Source organism: Eulemur rufifrons, chromosome 9 (genome assembly GCF_041146395.1).
Source record: "Eulemur rufifrons isolate Redbay chromosome 9, OSU_ERuf_1, whole genome shotgun sequence".
NCBI classification, from domain to species: Eukaryota; Metazoa; Chordata; class Mammalia; order Primates; family Lemuridae; genus Eulemur; species Eulemur rufifrons.
In genome coordinates, this window is record NC_090991.1 from 54765545 (window position 1) to 54787308 (window position 21764).

The window sequence follows — 21764 nt, forward strand, 5'->3', positions numbered from 1 at the left end:
CAAACTGGCCTGTGGGCCTGTGTGTTTCTTGCAGATAAAATTGCATTGAGACACAGCCGCACTCACGTGTTCATGTATTGTCTACAGCTGTGTCTGCACTACTGCAGAACTGTGGAAATAGACTTAGCACGACATGTACAAAACTATAGGAGTTAAACTTTAAAACACTCCTGAAAAACAAAAACGTTGACTTGAGCACATGGAAAGACATCCCCTGTGCTTGGTGAACGTGGCTTGACTTTATAAAGGTTCCCCTTCTTCCTACATCATCAATGAATTTCATGCAGTCCCAGTGAAAACACCCACTTTTGAGAAAGGGAGCGATGCAAGTTGATATTAAAGTGTATACGAGAAAATGAACATAATAGCCAGAAATGCTGAAAAATGAAAACCACAAGAGGTGACTGGCCCCACTCGACATTGAGACATCCTGTGAGGCCTCTGTAATTGAAGCAGCGTGGCCCGTGGAGAGACACACAGACCAGTGGCGTAGAATTAAAACCCTAGAAAATGAATCCAGTGCATAGGGGCATGTAGTATGTCATAAATGTGGCATCTCAACTGCGCCAAGGATGGACTTTTAAATAAATGGTGCGGGGACAACTGGGTAGCCCTTTGGAAGGAGGTAAAACTGCATCCATTCCTCACACCACGCGGGAGAGTAAGCCACCATGTGAAAAGTGACGGTGCACAAACCCAGAAGCCGACACGGGTGAACCCCCTTCAGCCTCAGAGCAGGGCAAGGCTGTCTCGGACGGGGAGGAAGCGGGTGTGGCACGTTCCACAGGCACAGGGCTGACATCCCGGACGCGTAAACTGCTGCCAGGAGTCAAGGATCAAAAAATGATAGAAAACAGGAAAAACATGTGAATGGACAATCCACACTCACACAACAGATATGAAAATGGGCCTTAGAGCTTGAGAAAGTGTTCAGGCTCATAATTGGAGACGTGCAATGTAAAATAACACTCTGATGTCATTCTTCACTTAGCAGATGGGTAAAAATTTGCAAGAGTGACAGCACATTTTGTTTGCAAGGCTGTAGGGGGACAGACCCCCACCCCTAATACACTGCTGGTGGGAATACAAACTGGCTCCTCGCTTCTGGGTGGGAATTCCACCGTCCCAGATAGTTACTTATGTGCACGTACTTTTTGGCCTGGCACTTCCACTTCTAGGGATTGGCCCTGAAGATACACGTACATCCCAAGTACAAAACCAGGTGGGCACAGCTCACTCATGGCCACCTCGTGTGTTATGGGCAGAGTCATTGACAGATGACTCGTCTTTGAAAGAATTTTGAGAAACGTGATAGTTGAATGGTCTTGAAGTTCCCTCCCCAGGAGATACTTATTAATTACAAAGGGAAAAATAGTAACTTTTCAGGATAGAAGCCTGGCTGACTTCATCTTAAATAAATGATCAGAATTATCACCAATAACAAAATACATTAACACCTGATGTACACTGAGGACGACACACATCATTTCTTTAGTTTGCCACAGAAATATGTGATGTCAATCCAATGAATATTCAACATCAGAGAAACCCAAACTGAGGAACATTCCACAGAATAACTGGCCAGTGTTCTTTGAAACTGTGAAGTCCATGAAGACGAAGGCTGAGGACCTGTCACAGCTCAGAGGAGATCAAGGAGACGTGAGGACCAACGTGAGGTGTGACCCGTGTGGACTCCCAGGCGGGAAGAGAGCCGCGTGCCTGCCTGGTGGGACGCGAGGGCCGCGTGCAGGCAGGTCGATAGTGCTGTGCCAGCGTGGCGTTTCTGGTCTCGGTAGTCGTATTCTGGTTTTGTATGATCTGACATTAGGGGACGCTGGGTGAAGGCCGTACGTACTAATTTTGCAGTGTTTCTGAATGTCTAAAACTATTTCAAAATAAAAAGTAGAAAGGAAAAGAAAGCAGAGACTGTGTTTGCACTTGTGCCTGGCACGGTGCCTGACTCATAGGGACATCACTCGTCTCTGTTTTCTAGCTCCAGGTCATACACTTTTTTTTAAAAAAAGGTGCTTAAAGAGAGCAGAATGAACAGTGGGCTGGGATTCCAGAGTCGTGGCGTTGAGTCACCGTGAACCTAGGACGTCATCCGGTTTAGTGACTCCTCACTCTGCAGGGACTGGAACCTTCCAGAGGCGTTTTTCTGCCCGCGTGTGTCATTGCAGCCCTCTGCTTTTCTTGCTTGGAAAGTCAACGATTTTTATTGCTGCGTTTAGTGCCGCGGGGGCGACTTCTTTTTATCGTTTTATTCCAACGGTGGCTGTATCTCCCGGGGCATTTCTCTCACTTTGCAAGAAGTGGCCTCGGTTTTTCTGATTACTCACTGTCCGCCATTGATGATCCTGCGCCCCCTTCCTTCCCTCTGGGTGGAAGTTGGATACCTTGTGAGTTAACAACAGGAGGGACGCAGCAGGAGCCGTGTTCCGGAGCGCGGAGTCCCACACTGGGGCCCGCCGCTGTCCAACTGCCAGGGGAGGAAGGAGCCTCCCGCCGCAGCCGTGTTCCCGCCTTCCTTTCATACCCAATGTGAACGGTTTTGGAGGGTGGTGGTGAATCATGTTGTTGTAAGTTTTTGTTTCCTTTTTCCTTAGCTCAGGTTTACTAAGATGCCTTTATGGACCCATTTGAATGCATTTAAAAATTAAGCATTTTTGTCATCTATTCTCCCTTTTTGTTTCTCTTAGCTTAATTTTTAAGCCTGAAAGTTATATTTATTATCGTGAAAATAACTTAGTAACTAATATAAACCCTGTTTTGAAAAAGGAAGATCATGAAAAAGTAAACCATAGTTTATAACTGTAAGAAATCGAAGTGTTTTTGGAATTAAGATTTATTTTTTGAAGCCCAGTTGAACTGGTGTCATTCAAAGCTCTGCTCCAGGTACACCCAGGTGTCGTCAGGTGCACGGCCTTATGTTTTCTCCACTTACTCACGATACTTCCAGCGTATGAAGAGGCGGGGTGAGGAGTGGTTGTTCTCCATGGTTCCCCGAAGCCCAGAGAGAGGGAAGGAGCCCAGATGGTCCCTGTCCTGGAGATGAAAACCTCCCGTTCTTCTAGGTCAGACTCCACAGCCCCTGAGAGCGTCGCTGTGGCTCGTTTTTCCTCTTTTCTCTGTGTGTGGATTCCTCCGGCTCCACCTCTGGGCGCGTCGTTCTGCCCAGACCCAGCTCTGGGATCCAGACTTTCTGTTAAATCTCTCTACCTCGGCACTTTTCTCAGATCTTGCCCCTTATTTCTCCCCTGGGAAGTTTGGAGGTTTGACAGACTTCTGTTGACTTCTTTCTTTCTGACCGTGAGATTTATAGGAGAATATGACAGAGAATATGAAGCACCATTGCTCTAAAGAACCACACCTGTCAAATAATAAGGGCTCCCTTAACATTTGCGGGATAAACTGTTGGATCAACCAGTGAGTGAGATAGTGCCATTGAGCGCTGTACCCCGGGGGATTCAGTTAGTGACACTGCCAAGATGCCGTCCTGTAAGTGGTCTTGCATGCCGGCGTGAAGGTGCTTGTGTGAAATCCCGCGTCACACGCGTGTGGCGAGGCTGAGGCTGTGGACGGGTTAGATGGAGCCTCTCTAAGCTCGCCAGATGGGGTTAGCAGCGCAGTTTTCTTCTGTCCAGCTGACATGTGGTTTCACCATTACTTCCCTTCAGGTAGGAGCAGAGTCGGAGGAGGCGAAGGGAGGTGCGGTCTGCCTGGCCCACGTTAGACACGGGGGGTGGGGGGGCTGTCGACAGTGTGGGGCGTTTGCGGCGGTGGAGGTGAGTGGCCTGTTATACTGGAGTCGAGGCTCTCTCGGGAAGCGTTGATTTGGTGCCTTTTTTATGGCGTCTGTCACGTATTCTGTGGAGGACGGTTAGTGCCCATCAGTGAAACGGGGTCTCTAAATGCCCGCGGCGGAGTCAGTCCTTTCTCTTTCTGCTTCAGACCGATGGCTCCTTCGGGAAAGAGCGTCTGTAGGAGTCGCCTCTAACAGACTAGGCGAGGAGTGATGTGCGTGGCAACGCCGGTGTGGCCTGGGCGTCACAGTTCCCAGGCACTGTCCCCTGCAGCGTGTGGTACCGGGCGTGGTTTCCACGGCTGATGGGTAGTCCGGTTAACGGGGCACGGTCGGCAGGAAGGCGGGTGGCGTGGCGGCGAGTGCCTCTCTTATCGTGCATTTTCAGTTATGAACACCAATACCACGGACGTGTGTTAGGCCTTTGTGAGGCTGGATTGCGTTTTATTAAATATTTGGTTGAATAGTTCCTGTCGTAGAACAGTGAGGAAGAATGAATTTGTCTAACAGTCTGTCCGCGTGTTGTCCTAGAAATGATGCGGGATCTTCCCGTGTCTGGCGTGACACAGTCCCGTCAGTTGTTTGAAATGGTTTGGGAGGCCAGCTGCTGGCCCCCCACAGGATTTGTCCCCGTCCCCTTCCTGGAACCCGTGACTGTCACCTCCTGTGGCAATAGACGTGGCTCAGGTCCTTGACAGGAGAGCGTGTCGTAGGTGACGCAAGAGGGCCCTGAATGCAGCCACGCGTGTCCTCACATGCAGGGAGCCGGGAGCCTGGCCCCAGATGGAGAGGGCCACGTGACGATGCAGGCGGAGATGGGCGGGCCACGCCCAGGCTGGGGAACACCGGGCAGGCCAGTGGCCACCAGCAGCTGGCACAGAGCCACCCAGAGGGAGCGTGGCCCCGCTGACATATTGATTTTGGATAAATACTTAAGTACGTAGTTTTTAGGAACAAGGACTTTCTCTTACACAACCATGGTGCATTCATCAGCGTTAGGAAACGTAACATCGATTCAGTCCTGTGGTCTGATTTGCTGCAGGTCTGGGTGGAGCTGGTAGTGGGCTCTGGTTCTTTCAGCTCAGAAACCGCAGGGTTTTCTCTGACTTTCGTGTCCGGTTCGGTGTGGCCTTGGCCCTCCTGTTTCTTCTCTCGCCATCGCCTCCCTCACAGGGACCGGTGGGTCCTAATTGACCACAGTTCTAATCGAGTCAGGACCGCATTCGTCATGTTTGTTGTGACTCTGCCCCTTGTCACTCATCCAGAGGCGTCTGCGTTCTTTGAGCCTCTTTCTGAGGTGCCCGTAGTGTCCTCCCCCGCACTGTGGCTGTTTGTGTACAGGTCTCATGTTCCGTGTGACATGCTTTCACTAAGGGCAGGGATCTCACTGCCGTGATTGTCTTCCCCCCCACCCCCCCGCACCAGCACACCTGGTGGGCACCGTGTCGAGGAGGATGTCGCACCTTTGTGCCGTGTGAGCCGTGAACACCGAGTGCCGTAGTGCAGCCGGGGGATCATCGTCGTCGGTTAAACAAAGGGAAATGGAAAGGCCGGGGAGGTTCACACTGGTTAGTTCTGCCCGTTCCCTGGTCCGCTGTGTCCCTTCACTGCGGTGAAGGAGCAGCTTCCCATGCAGTGCTCAAACTTAAACGTGGAGAGAGGCGAGGTCAGCAGTAAGTTGTAGAGGCTCAGAAACGGGACGTGTGCTGTCTTCAGTCCACCCCCCGCCCACTGCAGCTGGCGCTGGGTCGGTGCCTGGCAGCCTTTGTCTCAAACAGTGTGAACAACTTAGCGCCGTGGTGCTTCCTGAAGCCTCACCTAGCTTAGTGCCATCAGTCTAGATTCAGTGCACACACCTCAACCAGGCGCCAGTCCCCCCTGTAGCCCAAAGCATGTAAGGAGAGCTGAGGACCCCATGTCAGGCTGGGTGGATGACGTTGACTAATTGGGATGCTTTTATTTATAAATAATCAGATACCTGCTAAACCATGGTTGTGAACACTCACATGGTGCTTACCTTGTGCCAGGCACTATTCAAAGTACTTTTTATATATTAACTCATTTAATTTTTACAAACACTGTGAGTTAGACACTGTCCTCTCTGCTGCCCCTCAGTTTTACAGTTGAAGAAATGGAGGTACAGAGACGTCAGCAGTTTGCCAAGAACATAAAGCTGGGATAAGCTGGGGCTTTGTCTGTCTCCAGAGTTCGTTCTCTCAGCCAATAACTTACTTTCTGTCTGGATTACCAGCTAAAAGGTTTATCGTGACATCTGAAGGTAAATGGTTGCAGGACTGGTTATTGAGTGATTTTGCATAGTCGGTTCTGGATGAGTTTCTCTATGTTCTTAACTTTCCCTCATGATGACAAGATGGCTGCTGCAGCTCCAGACGTCACATCCTCACGGCCATGCTCCAAGGGAGAAGGAAGGCAGAACAGCCATTCTCTCTTTTTCAAGGAGAACACTGTTCCAGAAGCCTTTCAGCTGACTTCCCTGGGATCTCACTCATCAGGCTTAATGCTCAGGGGACTCTGAGCCTCTAGTGCTGTGCCAGCCGGGAAGAAGGTACGGGAAGGCAGCCAGTGTTACTCCTTGCCCTGTCCCCTTTTTGCTAATTCTACTGTTACTGTTGCCGAGACTAGATGTATCTCTAGGGCAGCGGCAAGAATTGACTGTGGTCTTCGGCCAGCTCAGGGCTGCTGCCTGACTCACACACAGGCTCTCTGCTCTCCCAGCCCCAGCCCTAGCAGGCAAGTGGGTCTTCCAGGGGGCCACCACTTTCTGCCTCACACAAAGGGACCTGGAGGGATAGGGGTGGCTCTGTGGTGGCCATTTTTGCAAAATGGCAGGTGACCTGTTGTGGTTCTGATGGACTGCAGCATAATAAAGTACAAGAAGGCAGCATTTTTGATTTTCGATATGACTTTGCCTAGAAATGGTACTTTGAGTGTTTCTAAACACTTACCAAATGATTTCGCATGTTTGGAGTGTATCCACGCAGGATTCTTAAGGTGGCAGGATTGCTGTGTGAGGTCGTCTCCCCAGACGGCCAGCAGATGAGCACATTCACTCTGTGCCCCTCGGCAGCATTTTCCTTAGAGAAGTTGCACCCACATCTCTGAGTCTGTGATAGATCGTGTATTTATTCATGGAAACCACGAAGCCCCAGTGGGAAGAGCTCTGGCCCGGGGCAGAACTGGAGGACACCGTGCCCCCCACGTCCCAAACTGTCGCTGGGGCTCCAGCCAGGTGTGAGCGGTGCAGCCGCCTCTAACGAATGCTGTCTGAAGGGGTAATTTGGCCACAAGTGCTGTAAGCTCCAAAGATGACTCTGAGGAGTCAGAGGACCCTGAGGAGGAGCTGGAGCAGCAGTGCAGTTGTCGTAGGGATGCGGAGTCCGACTGCAGTGGCACTTGTTGGGCCTTACTAGCATGTGAGTTATCAGGTGTCATTTTGGGGCCGGAGACCACGGCTGAGGGAGGTGAACTTGGAGCTGCGTTTTCCTTCGCTGGCGAAGGGCGTCTCTTTTTGCTTTTCTTCCGTCGTTTGTTCATTCGTTCTCTTCCTCTGTTCCACCCTCCACAGTCCTGTGCACATGGTTTATTGCACCTGGAGATTTGGCTTTTCAGGACCAATGCTCAGCACAACAGGCATTATTTTAGGGACTTGCTTTGTGTCTTACACGCCCAGTGAAACGGCCGTAAATCCCCCAAACGCTGAGATGCTTTGCCTGCCTCTCCTGCCTCTCAGACCAGGGAGCCATTATCTCGGGCGTTCTCATTTTGAAACAAAACCTTAGCGTGGTGTGGTGACATTTAATTTAGTGTTTCTCATTTCAAAGCCCTTAAAAATATTAATTAATTCCCATAAAACCCCAGGAGGCAGATTATTAATATCTGCAGTGCCTTTCATGCTAGTCCATTAACGTGTCCTCTCTGCGCGACAGATAAGAAAATGAGACTGAACCATTTTTGTTGCAACCCCACAGGATAAGACCTTGGTGGAGCCAAGGTCGGAAATAACGAGTCCTCCCTTTTATTGATGCTTCCGAGTAACCTCAGCCCTGGGGCCTGGTGTGGTTTGGAAGAACAACACTCCTGTTCAGGAGCGATCTCAGGAGACAACGAATGATTTTTCAGTGGAGCTGTGACTTCACAGATCCTGGTTCGATAGCTGCGTAGAGGAGAGTGGAATTGAGAAAAACTGTGTTCTAGCAGCAAAGTAATAAGCAGGTTGCAGACAGGAGCAGGAAGCACTTGACATTTGTGCTAGAAAATCTCTCAGCAATTTGTGGACCCTCAAGCGACCCTGACGCGGTGGATTGATGGGGTGGGAGGCAGCCGTGCAGGGGGGCGTGTCGTCACCACTTTACACGGGGGACCCTGTCGCCTCAGCAGCAAGAAAGCAGCTGCAGGCGGATGCACAGATTTGGGAGACTCCCGGTGTCCTGGGTTCAGTGTAGGGTCCTTTTCCCTTCCCTGCTTGCCCTGCTGTCTGGAAGTTCCGCTCATGCTCGTTTCTCTCCTGTGTCTGCAGCTCATGACCTTAGAAATCTTTCTGACTCTGAAAAGCGTGTCCTATGTTCATTAACAGTAGGTGGTTTTAACATGCATGGAAAGAGGCAGGCGGTACCCATCTCAAGGCAGACCCTGGAGAGGGGGTCGGAAGGCGCGTCAAAACTGGTCCTGGTTAGTGTGAACTCGGGTGGCCACGCACCTGGCCGAGCCTCATGCGTGGGACTCAGGAAGGCACGAGGAGCTTATGCGTGTGGGCGCTTTCCGAGAACTGCCACAGGCTGTGCACGTGTCAGCTGTTACTGGTTTTTGTAAGTAGTAATAGAGGTAGGACTCGGACCAGACAGGGATGGTTTACAGAGACGGCTGTCGTACTGACTGGTGTACTTAGCAGGAGGTTTCAGGAAATACGTCCTTCTTGGTGGGAGAATAGTCATATATGCTGAATGTTTATCTTCATTTTCTTCATATTGTTGGATAAAACTGCCGGTGCGTGGAAAGTTGGTGAAGGTAAATCAATTTCTTCGTAACCACAGGGCAGTAGAAGCGCGTTGAAGAGAGTGGTGGGTTCCGATCACTGCTGCCTCCTGCCCCGTCACACTCAGCAAAGACGCTGAGTTCTCCGGAAGCTTCCTGCCACTCTTGCTGTTCCTTGTCATCACTGTGATGGAAAAGGAAGGGTACTGCCCTTCCCAGCTCTTCCAGACTGTTCCCAGGCCCCCAGTGTACAGGAAGGAGGCCTCCTTTGCGGCATTTCTTCCTGATGGATTTATCTGATTTGGGTTGCCAGGTGGTGTTCTCACACCCCTGCGTTAGTGTTTTGGTTTGGGAGAGCGCCATTTTCCTAACACACGAACACCTGGAGCTGCCCCCAGGGCACACCTCAGGGGTGGCCCAGCTCTGGGGGAAGACTTGAAAACCACTGAACTCAAACTTCATTGGGTTTCTCACCAGTGCAGTTTCCCTGTTTTTGCTCTGGCAGTAAATAAGGATGCTTTCAGTTCTTTTGAGCTGGCAGAGAAAGTCAATAGCAAATTCAGAACTCCTGTGAGCACCCATGGAACGTTTGAGTCCAGCTTCTCCACCTTTGCTGTTCTCTGCTGGGCTGTCAGGTAAGCTGTGAGGGGTACCTGCCCGCCGTCTCCCAGGCCTCCTTGCCCTGCCCCTGGCTCCTGGTGCTAAAGTGTTCCCTGAACACCTCTGGCGATTTCTGCCTACTTAGCCATGACACATTTACAAAAGCACTTATGTTAAAAATGCATAGATATTTATTTTAATTTACATAAAGGCCTAGATCAAAGTATCTACTGGAATGGAATGCGGTTTACTGCTTAGGTTGGCCATTACAGCAGCTCTGAGTCAGAGAAAAATCTCAATTCTGGGTTTTTGCAGGTTGTATCACAGTAGACTGAGCTGTTTTGGCAGCAAGAGTAGTTTACCTGGGCCCTCCACGGTGCTACATGTTTTGGTTGGACTTAGGTTACGGGGCTCCACAGACTGGCCCCATCCCACACGTGTGTTCCTCTTGTCCTGCCCATTTGAAGTTAGGATGTCTATCTCCACTTCATACTTATTCTCCGATTTGGAATGTACTTGTGTGGATGTAGTTTTGGAGGGCATGTATCCAAAACCATGGCATCTGAACAAAATGTTTCCTTCTTTGCCCCCAGAACTGTATTTTCACTTGTCAACTACTCTCATCTGGTTTTATGAGATTAACAAAAATTCAGGTGTTTAGAACATCAAGACTCAGTGTCCTGGTTCCATCTCGCCCATAGCACAAATAAACAGTTATCAGCGATGAATCAAGAATGTTTCTATCGTTCCTCCCCTCCCCTCCCTGCCTCTCCTCCTCCGGGACAGTCCGTCTCCCAGGCTGGAGTGCCCTGGTGCCATCTCAACTCACTGCAAGCTCCAACTCCCAGGCTTGAGCAGTCCTCCTGGTTCAGCCTCCTGAGTGGCTGGGACGATGGGTGTGCGCCACCACTCCTGGCTTATTTTTAAATTTTTTGTAAAGACAGGGTCTGTCTCTGTTGCCCGGGGTGGTCTCGAACTCCTGGGCTCGAGTGATCCTCCCGCCTCAGCCCTGCAAGGTGCTGGGATTAGAGGTGTGAGCCACTGCGCCCAGCCTCTGTCATTTTCTTAACCCTTTTAGTATGCAAACTTTCAGACAGCAAAGCCGAAGGAACGGCGTGAGGGATGCCGTGCGTCCCCGCCACCCAGGAGCAGCTGTTTTTACACGCATACTTTCCCATCTTGTATCCACAGGTACTCAATGCCTCTTCATCCTCAGGTAGGATTCCATCAGTTTGATTTGTTTCTTTACTAATTATTGTAATCAGTATCACTAAAAATCTGATTGTCACTCAGCAGCTAGATGCTAATAGCTGTAAGGCTGTGGGAAGGATATAAAAATAGCGCCTTGTACTAAAAGGTGCAGCGCAGGTGAGCAGTGTCTGCCCTCACAGCATTTACAGTCTAAGTAGAATTAAGACAGTTGCGCATGAATATGTAATGAGCCGTGTGAGTTAATTCAGAGGAAGAAAAGATTATTTCCTGCTGAGGGGGTTCAGGAAGCAATTTTGCAGAAGAGCTGGGCATTGAACAGGCTCTTCCAGAATGTGTGGATTAGACCAGCCACAGTGTGGCTGAGGGTCCCCCATGGGCCGGTGATGCCCACCTGCTAGGAGCAGGTGACACTCGGACCCTGGCTCCCTGAGGGCCAGCCCAGTTCTGGTGGAGTACCCTGTGGGTGGGTGTTGAAGTGATGTACATTGCCTCATTGATGCAAATGAACTTGAAAATGTCACATTGTGTGTTAGCCTTCTCTGCAGTCTCCTCTGTGGCACTGTTTCAGAGAAGGAAAGTCTGGCCCTGAGGGAGGAGACACTGGGGGGTGACTTTGCTGGGCCCTAGCCCTGCCCCTCAGAGCAGGGTTCCAGAATTGTCCTGCACGAGAAGACGGTTGCTATGGCGAGGTTAGTTTATGGTTCTCTAGTGGGCTTTACTTACAGGTGCAAGAGATTTAGGGAACCTGGAGAAGCTATTTTTGAGTTTCGTCATCCTAAAGCCTTCCTGGCTGTGCACCTGAGGACTTCCAGAGTACCAGGTGTAGAATATCGTCCAGGATTGTATGGTGTCAAATTATGGTTTTAATATGCACAACTAGATAAAACCAAATGTTATGTACCGTGTACAGAGGAGCTAATATTGTAGGAGTTGGGTCTCATGTTCCTCACTTGTAACTCTTCCTTTTCTCTGGAAGGCCAGGAACCCCTCCCCACAGGTCGCAGCAAGCCGTCCTCGGGGCCGCTGACTCCGCTGTCCTTTCCAGGCGACGTCAGCAGAAGCTCACTGGGCGCCGTCCGTGCGGGAGCCCGGGACTCTCCTCTCTGTTCACATTCCTGACGCCGCATTTTCCTTCAAGTGATATGATACTGGCTTTATTTTATTTCTTTTTAAAATAAAGTTCAATTTATCAAAGTAATGAACATACACATTACTTTTTAAAAATCAGAACGTAATCCCCACCTGGAGGCAAACCCTTTTAGTTGTTTTTTCTAATAGGTTCGGCCATATTTTTTTTTTTTTTTTTTTTTTGAGACAGAGTCTCACTCTGTTGCCCAGGCTAGAGTGAGTGCCGTGGCGTCAGCCTAGCTCACAGCAACCTCAAACTCCTGAGCTCAAGGGATCCTCCTGTCTCAGCCTCCCGAGTAGCTGGGACTACAGGCATGTGCCACCATGCCCGGCTAATTTTTTTTTTTTTCTATATATATTTTTAGCTGTCCATATAATTTCTTTCTATTTTTAGTAGAGATGGGGTCTCGCTCTTGCTCAGGCTGGTCTCGAACTCCTGAGCTCAAATGATCCGCCCACCTCGGCCTCCCAGAGTGCTAGGATTACAGGCATGAGCCACCGCGCCCGGCCAGGTTCGGCCATATTTTTAAAGAATATGTTTATGTTGCATTTTATCGATTTACCAATTTGGGGCATTTTTATTGACTTCCTGGTGTGGCTTTAGTGCTTTTACACTCGTGACTTCCCCTCCACCGTCCAGGATGTTATAGATTCACTCTTTCACTTCTTCTTTATTGGGAGATGGGCATTAAAAGTTCTTTACAACAGAACAAAGACGATGAGAATGAGCACGAGGTAGAGACTCTTCCGATGAGCCCCGTGTGTCTGTCCCCCACCCCAGGATGCGCGTCACACTGCCAGGCTTGTCCCCCCTGGCCTGCCCTCTTCGCTCGGGTTATCTGGGCACTAGCCCATCGTTAGCAAAATGAAATGATGACATTGTGACTGCGTGAACACGCCTTGAGAGAAAGCCACGTCGCGCGTGTGTGGGTGCTCTCCCGCCTTCGTGTGGAGTCCCTGCTCTCTGCTCTCGTGGCACCCCGGCCGCAGTGTCTTCGTTAGAGGCCCTCGAGGAGATTGGGGTGTCTGAGCAGGCTGGGCCCCCACGGGCTTTCCTTTTCGGTGTTTCCTGCCTCTTCTTGCATGTTTGCTTCTCTGTGTGAACTTCAGTGGCAACGTGTTTCACTCCATAAAATAGGTCATTGGGATTTTATTGGGGATACAATTTGTGAATTTGTGAATTAACCTGGGGAGAACTGACATCTTCAGAATGTTGACGCATCCTCCCCAAGCAGGGGACATCTTCCCCTTGGCTCCAGACTACATCTGCTTTCCAGGAGAGCCTCGAAGAGTTTGCATGTCTTAAGTTTTGTACATTTCGTGTTTTAATCTATTGCTTTATAATGGAGTTTCTTGGCTATGACGTCCTCCGTTTATTGGTTGTATATATCAATGCGATTGATTTTTCTGTGCTAATTTTAGATTGTGCTAATTCAGTGTGTTCTTCCCAGTCCTCAGCAAGGGCCAGGCAGGCGGCGGGGGGCAGCGCTCGGCAGGGCCGGCGTGAGGAAGCGGGGGCTGGCCGCTGGCGTCCGTGCTCTGTCTTCCTTCTGATTCGCTGCCCCCACTGCCACGCACGTGGCGGCTGCCTTCATTTGAGCCGTGTCTCTTTTCCGCGTTGTAGGTAATGTTTTCAACGCGATTCCACTCTTCCGAGACACTTTTGATGTCAGGGTGGCAGCTGGGTTTGACCCAGGCTTACGCGCGGCGGGCTTCACTACTTATCTCGTGGCCGTTCTCGGTAAATGCTTGTGAGTGACTGAGTCAGTTTTCACGGCCACCCCGTGAAGTAGTTATTGCCTAGTTTTGTGGATGGAGAAACTTGGAGCCGCATGTTCAGGCCACACAGCTGTTAAATGCAAACTCGGGGTGAAGAGTGGACAGGTTCCAGGCGTTCCCTCGAGTCCCTGATCAGTGTCTCCGTTTCTTCCCTGCAACAGGCCCGGTACAAGCAGAGCCTTGATCCAACCGTGGACGAGGTCAAGAAGCTCTGCACGTCTTTACGCCGCAACGCCAAGGAGGAGCGGGTCCTCTTCCACTACAACGGCCATGGGGTGCCCAGGCCCACGGTGAACGGGGAGGTCTGGGTCTTCAACAAGGTGGGCATCCTTCCAATCCCTTTCTGTTTCTGCCAAGCAGCCTGTACGTGGGGGCGGTCGGCCGGTTCAGCCCTCGCTGGCGCTGAGCCGTGGCGTTGCTCCGTGCCAGCCGACCCCACGTGGTCAGCGAGGGCCCGGGCTGTGGGAGGTTCTGAAGCACTTCCACTTCAGTGACGAACACTGGAAAATAATCCGGCACAGGCGTTGTTTCTGTTGCAAGCATGTTAATGAAATGACTGTCTTGAAACGTAGCATGTGTGCTTTGTTTCTCCTTCTGCCAGAATAGGACTTGTTTGTAGTTCTCCGAGGAAAGACCTCCGGAATATCTGCCTACAAGTTTGAGCAGTTACAGGGTTTCTCAACTTCATTAATCTTCCCTTAAGAACCAGTGATTTTCTTAGGGAATAAAGGGCTTTCCGTGTTCTAAAGGGCTAATTCCAAGCCGCCCTGGAGGCACAGCCTCAGCGCTCCAACCAAGGTGAAAATCGCCAGCCTCTTACAGTCCCTTGAGCCAAAGAGGAGGTGAGAGTGAGGGGAGGTGACACCCCTCAGTGCTGTGTGCTGTGGGTGGCGAGTTTCGTTCCTGTCCCCAGTCCCCAGCACGGGAACTTTGGTCCCCTCAGAGCCGCCGGCCGGCGCTGTGTCTTTCTCTCCATGTGCTGAAAGGCAGTCCTTGGAGGCGAGCGGTGGCCCCTGCCCCGCCGATGTTTCTGAGCGTACGCGAGGAGGCGCTGGTTTGGGATCCAGCAGACACGAGTTCAGGTTTCAGCTGTGCCACAGCTTTAGGGCTGTGGACAAATGACCGCCTCCCTGTGCCCTGTTTCCTCACTGTGGAAGCTGCCTCTTTGCGGTATAGCGAGGATTAAAAGAGGGTTAACGAAGCGCCTAACACACCACTCGGCCTCTTTCAAATAGTGAACTCCCAGTAAATGTCCCTGTCCCGTTTCCGTGGCTACTGGTGGGCACAGGTGGCGGTGGGGTGCAGGCAGGTGAGACAGAGGCCTAGAGGACGGCCGGAAGCCCCTGGACACGCCTGGCTGGGGAGAAGGTGCTGCGCCCTGCCCCTCCCTGCAGGGCAGTGCCGCTTCTCCCCATGTGTCTAGATACCGACTTGATTTTAATTATTTTTACCAAATATTGAGTAGATTCAAAACTGCAATTATGAAAGAAGCAGACTTTAAAGAGATGTGATATAGTGAACCACCAGGTATCCTCCAGCCGGCTCGGAGAAGGAGCCTTCCTCTTCCGTTCCCTTCTTTCCTGTGCCCGCTGCAGCGAGTATGACTTCATCACCCCCGCGCTGTCTTCTGTCCCCACGTTTGATTGTCTGCAGACGCCTTCAGTTCTGGGAGTTTCCCGCTGATGTCATCCGGCTCGTGCTGCTCCACCCCTCTGTCAGCGCTGGGCTCGGGGCTTTGTCCCCGCGGCCTGTGGCTGTGCGTCCTGCCCACACCCTCTCCCTGCCTTCTGCACAGGTGGGCGCTGGGCTGGTTCCCATCGGGTCCTGCTCTATGCTCCTGAGTGTCTCAGCTGCCCCCTCTCCCCGGCACTGGGCACCCAGTGCTTTCGGGACAGGCTGCGATGGTCTGGATTTCCCTGGGGACGCGGCGGTCGCGCAGGGCGGGCCCTGGGGCTCCCTCTTGCGTGAAGCGCCGTGTCCCCTGTCCACTCCTCGTCTGGGTGGCCTGCCTATCTCTTGTTGGTTTGAGGGAATTCTTTATATTCCAGATGGTATTTCTTTATCATTTTTATGAGTTGTGACTCTTTTCTCTGAATTTTTGTTTTTTTTTCATTCCCCTTATGGAGTCTCTTGATGAACAGGAGTTTATTTTAAAGTTGGCACATTTATCAGACTTAACTTGATGTGTAGACAGTTTTTGTTTGTTTGTTTGTTTTTAATCTACCCAAGATAGTAAGAACTTCATGGTGCAGACTTTTTGTGTCTTATTTAATAAGACTTCCGTTATGCCCAGGTCGTAAGAGTATTCTGCTAAATGTTCTCCCAAAAGTTTTTTGTCCATTGCATTGGGGTCATTAATCTACCTGGAACAGATTTTTATGTATAGTGTTAGGCAGAGGTCAAACTTCTTTTTTTGTTGTTGTTGTTATTTTTCGTAGAGATGAGGTCTCATAGTATTGCTCAAGCTGGTCTCAAATTCCTGGCCCCAAGTGATCCTCCCACCTTGGCCTCCCAAAGTGCTAGGATGATAGGCGTGAGCCACCAGGCCTGGCCCAAATTCATTTTTTTACCATTGAATACTTACCTATTCTGTTACCATTTAATGCCGGCTTTCAGCTAAAATAAGTCTCCGTGTGGTGTGGGCAGGCCTGCGAGTTAGCTCTGCCGCGTGGCCTCGCCGCTCTGCCGTGGCTCAGTGCTCAGGAGCCCAGGCCACGTGTTCCTTGGCGTTAGGAAGGGGCCCCCGCCTCTTGGTTCCTCAGTGGTGTCTTGCCCACGTGTGGCCCTTCAGTCTTTTGTGAAAATGTTGAATCAAGATGCCAAGTTCCATGAGAATACCATTCCCTTTGATAAATTAATAGGAAAGAGTAAACGTCTTTATAATATTGAGTTTTCCAAACTATAATCTTTTTAGGTATCAATACAGTTTTGTAATTTTCTTCAAAAAGGTTTTGCATATCACTTGAATTTATTCCCAGGTACTTTATGTTTTTTGATACTATTATAAATGTCAACTATAAAAATTATATTTCTAATTTTTAATTGGGGTATATGGAAAGGCAGTTGAATTTTGTACTTATATGTTGTATTTACCAATCTTGCTAACCTCTCTTACTGAGCCTAATAAATTATCTGTACATACTTTTGGGTTTTACCAATAGACTGTGATATCCTCTGCAAAGTGGCAGTTTTATTTCTTCCTTTCCAGTCTGAGCCTCGCATGTGCTGTCCTTGCTCTCCTGCGCTGGCCGAGGCCTCCGGTAGAGGGACGTGCAGTCTGGGGCCTCTTGTCTCCTTTGTCCTCGGGGAGGGCTTCCTGTGTTTCAGCTCATGGTGTCTGCTGCAGGCTTTTTGTAAGGAAAAAAAAGCAGAAAACAAAAACTTTTAACAGATTAAGAAAGTTCTCTTCCTGGTTTGTTTTTTTAAAAGTCATGAATAGCCTTTTCTCCATCCATTATTTTTTGTGTGTTTGTTAATGTGGTCATATGATTTTTTTCCTCTTAAGCTGGCGTCATCACAGCTCACAGCAACCTCAAACTCCTGGGCTCAAGCAATCCTCATGCCTCAGCCTCCCGAGTAGCTGGGACTATAGGCATGAGCCACCACGCCCGGCTAATTTTTTCTGTATGTATTTTTAGTTGTCCAGCTAATCTCTTTCTATTTTTAGTAAAGACGGGGTCTCACTCTTGCTCAGGCTGGTCTTGAACTCCTGACCTCGAGCGATCCACCCACCTCAGCCTCCCAGAGTGCTAGGATTACAGGCGTGAGCCACCGTGCCCGGCCTATGTGACTTTCTAACAATGACATACGTCTTCCATTCTTGGGGTAACCTGTCTGCCATTGTGAGTGATCTGTTCCATACGTGGTTTAATTCAGTTTGCTGCTGTTTTGTTAATATATTAAATGTGTCCTCATGATTGAGATTTGCCTGAGATTTTTCTTTCTCTTTTGGTCTTTGCCTGGTCTGAGTAATCAGTGTAACTGTGGCCTTAGAAAGTAAGTAGGGGATGTTCGTTGTTTTATATACACTGGAATACTTTTTATAAGATTTGAAGTATTTGTTGTCTGAATGTTTCGTGGAACTTACAAATAAAGCTGTCTGGGGTGATATTTTGTTTGTGGGGAAATCTTTGACTACTGATCTAGTTTCTTTTATGGTTAAAGAGCTATTCAGGTTTTTCTGTTTCTTCATGAGCAAGCTTTGCTGACTTATTTTTGTAGGAATTTGTCTGTTTCAACTGAACTTTCAAATGTGTTGACAACTGGCTCTGTGTATCTCTCTATACGTATTTTCTCCCTGACCCATTTCAAAGATCATGACACTAAGAACAAGAATGTTTTTCTACATAACCATAGAACCATTACATTGTTCAAGTTTAACATCAATCCTGTAATATTTATTTAACATAGAGTTCATAGAGTTCATATCCATATTTTCCCAACTGTCTCCTAAATGTGCATTAATAAGCATTTTTTACTTGTTGGTTGATTTTGTTTTGGATCCAGGATCCAATCAAGGTCCCTGTGTTGCATTTGTTCCTCCTGCCTTTTTAGTATCCTTGAATATAGATTAGTCTCCTTGTCTTTTTTTCCCGTGACATTGATTTTTATTTTTATTATACTTGCTTTCCCCCTTGCCTTAAATGACTTTTTTTTTTTTTTTTGAGACAGAGTCTTACTCTGTCATTCCGGCTAGAGTGCAGCAGCGTCATCATAGCTCACTTCAACCTCAAACTCCTGGGTTCAAGAGATCCTCCTGCCTCAGCCTCCCGAGTAGCTGGGACTGCAGGCATGAGCCACTGTGCCTGGCTGACTTTTTCTATTTTTATTAGAGACGGGGTCTCACTCTTGCTCAGGCTGGTCTCCAACTCCTGAGTTCAAGCAATCCTCCTGCCTCAGCCTCCCAGAGTGTTAGGATTACAGGCGTGAGCCACTGCACCTGGCCTCTTTGCCCATATTTAAAATCAGGTTAATTTGTTTTCTTATTGTTGAGTTTTAAGAGTTCTTTGTATATTTTGGATATCAGTCCTTTATCAGATATATGTTTTGAAAATATGTTCTCCTATTCTGGGGCTTGTCTTTTTATTTTCTTAATAATGGATATTCTTTTTAAAGAGTTTAGACCAGTTATCCTTCAGGATGTCCCACATTCTAGTTTAATTTCTTTGCTTTCTTGTGAGTTTTTGTCAGACTGGATCAAAAAAGCAAGATCGGCCGGGCGCGGTGGCTCACGCCTGTAATCCTAGCACTCTGGGAGGCCGAGGCGGGTGGATCGCTCGAGGTCAGGAGTTCGAGACCAGCCTGAGCAAGAGTGAGACCCCGTCTCTACTAAAAATAGAAAGAAATTATATGGACAACTAAAATATATATATATATATATATATATATATATACAAAAAATTAGCCGGGCATGGTGGTGCATGCCTGTAGTCCCAGCTACTCGGGAGGCTGAGGCAGGAGGATCGCTTGAGCCCAGGAGTTTGAGGTTGCTGTGAGCTAGGCTGAAGCCACGGCACTCACTCTAGCCCGGGCAACAGAGTGAGACTCTGTCTCAAAAAAAAATAAATAAATAAATAAAATAAAATAAAATAAAAAATAAATAAATAAAAATAAAAAAAAAGCAAGATCAAACTTTGCGCTGTCCACAACAGACTTACTTTAAAGTCAAAGATGTGAAAGTTGAATGTAAATGATAGGAAAAAGATGTATCATACTAATACTGGTCACAGGAAGCTGCTGCTGCAGCTCTGTTAAGAAACAGAGGGGAAAACAGACTTGAGGATGAGGGGTTTTGCCAGATATAAAGCGGGACATTTCCTAGTGATAAGCTGGTCAGTTCACAAGGAAGACACAAGCCATACCAAGCGTGCATGTGCTTGATGTCAGAGTTTCAAAATGCCTATCGCAGAATGGAAAGAATTCAAGGGACAAATAAGCAAATCTGTAATCTTAGTTGGACATTAGCATATCCTTTTTTTCCAGTAATTGATAGATTAAAACTGAACTTAAAATTGGTAGATGAAATTGATAGTTAAAAACTTTCTCACAAAGAAAACTCCAGTCAACTCCAGTCATAATGTTTTTTTCTAGTCCAGAAAAAAAAGTATTAATGTGACAGACTGAACAATGCTTTCAATCTCCCTGACTCAGTTAACATTTATAGAGCTCCACCCAGCAGCCGCGGAGCATACAGGTGCAAGTGCGTCTGCAGTGTTCACCGTGTGCTGGCCACAAACGTGACTCAGGGAAGTTTGGAGGATTCAAGTCACAGAGTATGTTCTCTGAACATGAGATTTGAAATTATGGGATATCTGGAGAAGCCCCAAATATTTGGAAATGAAATATCACACAAGGCCGGGCGCGGTGGCTCACGCCTGTAATCCTAGCACTCTGGGAGGCCGAGGTGGGCGGATCGTTTGAGCTCAGGAGTTCGAGACCAGCCTGAGCAAGAGCGAGACCCCATCTCTACTAAAAATAGAAAGAAATTATATGAACAGCTAAAAATATATATAGAAAAAATTAGCCGGGCATTGTGGCACATGCCTGTAGTCCCAGCTACTCGGGAGGCTGAGACAGGAGGATCGCTTGAGCTCAGGAGTTTGAGGTTGCTGTGAGCTAGGCTGACGCCACGGCACTCACTCTAGCCTGGGCAACAGAGTGAGACTCTGTCTCAAAAAAAAAAAAAAAAAAAGAAATATCACACAAGTCAAAAAAGGAATCATAAGGGAAAATAAAAAAATAATTTACACTATATGATAATGAAAATATAACATCAACATTTATAGGTTATTCCTAAATAGTGTCTATATGGAAATGCATAGTTTTAAATCCCTGTATAGAAAGAAAGAAAGCTTTAAAGTTAAAATTAAGATTTTAACTTAAGAAAATAGAAAATGATGAGCACATTAAACTCGAAGTAGAAGGAAAGAAATAACAGGCTGGGTGTGCCCCGTTACTCAGGCGGCAAGAGGATCGCTTGAGTCCAGGAGTTCAAGACCAGCTTGGGCAATGTAGCAACACCTCTGTCTCTACAAAAACAAACAAATAAATAAAAAATAAAATATAAAAGAAATAACAAATAGCATAAATGAATATAATTGAGACAACTAACATAGCTAAAATGTGGTTCTTTGAAAAGATTGAAAAGTCTCTAGCTGGGTGGATCAAGGAAGGAAGAGAAAAGACATCCTTTGTTGATGTCCAGGATAAAAGTGGAGATTCCACATGCCCCACAGACGTTAGAAGGGTAAGGGAATGGTGTTAATAATATTATACTAACAAATCTGACTACTTAATTAAGTGGACAAATGCCTTAAAATCCAACTTACCAAAACTGACTCCAAGTGAAATGGAAACTTGGAATAGCCCTACATCAGTCAACAACATTGAACTCATAGTTAAAGCCTTCCCACTGAGGACGTGCCAGGCATCTAATCCCTGTGAGGCCGGGGGCTTTTTCTTCTGTTCACTGCTGCATTCCTGCTCCTACAGTAATACCTGTCAATCCAGCAGGTGTCCAGTAATTGTTGACTCCATGGGTGGGTGGGTGAAGGGATGGTTTTATTTAAATGTCGTCTGATCATCAGATGTGACAAGCACCACCCACTGTCCTTCACTCTTTCATCCTCCTGGTGTGGTTCGTCTGCTTCCGCAACTTGCTCCTGGCTGTGTGTGTTGTTTCCATCTCTCCGTTAAACCGTGAGCTCTGTGACAGCAAGTATTTGTTTTATGAACTCTGTTGCATCACGGGTACCCAGAACTGAGCACTTCGTTAAATGGTCAATCGATGTTTATCGAGCGCTACAGCTAAGGTCATAAAAGCAGTAGAAATATCTCTAGAGCCAAAGTCTTTCTTACTCCAGTTACCCCCCTACTATGTGATCCTATTAGTTTATTTTTTATAGGTTTGTTTTTTTTGTTTCACGTGGCGTGCCATCCCAGACAGGTGAGTATTTTTCTACGCCTAGACAGCCATGAACTGCAGTAATAGTACGCAGTCCTGTTGCCGAGCCTTTTCAACCTTCAGATACATTCCCTCTGTCAAAATGATGCCAGCATTATTATAAATAATACATTGTGGATAAAAACGGTGGGATTTAAAAGCATCTGGATGTGCTAATGTTAACTGTGTACTTTCTTCTTTGTTCACTCACCATTTATTCTGTGCCTGGTTGTTTCTCAAGCCTCAGCAGAAAACCCAAGTTCAGGCCTTCAGCAGACCCGGGCTCGGATTTCCCAGTCCCCGCGCTCC

The 21764-nt window shown here is 48.1% G+C and overlaps 1 protein-coding gene across 4 annotated transcripts in view; it reads left to right on the forward strand.

Moving 5' to 3' along the window:
• The window catches only part of RPTOR (regulatory associated protein of MTOR complex 1), a 281234-nt gene that overhangs the window by 100402 nt on the left and 159068 nt on the right, over positions 1-21764 (forward strand). For 3 of the 4 annotated variants that reach the window (XM_069482962.1, XM_069482964.1, XM_069482965.1), the window contains one exon: positions 13675-13833. The exons of the other annotated variant lie outside the window; for it this stretch is intronic. In XM_069482962.1, the coding sequence (XP_069339063.1) occupies positions 13675-13833 (159 nt within the window). The remainder of the gene's footprint in view (positions 1-13674; positions 13834-21764) is intronic. 4 annotated transcript variants of the gene reach the window in all.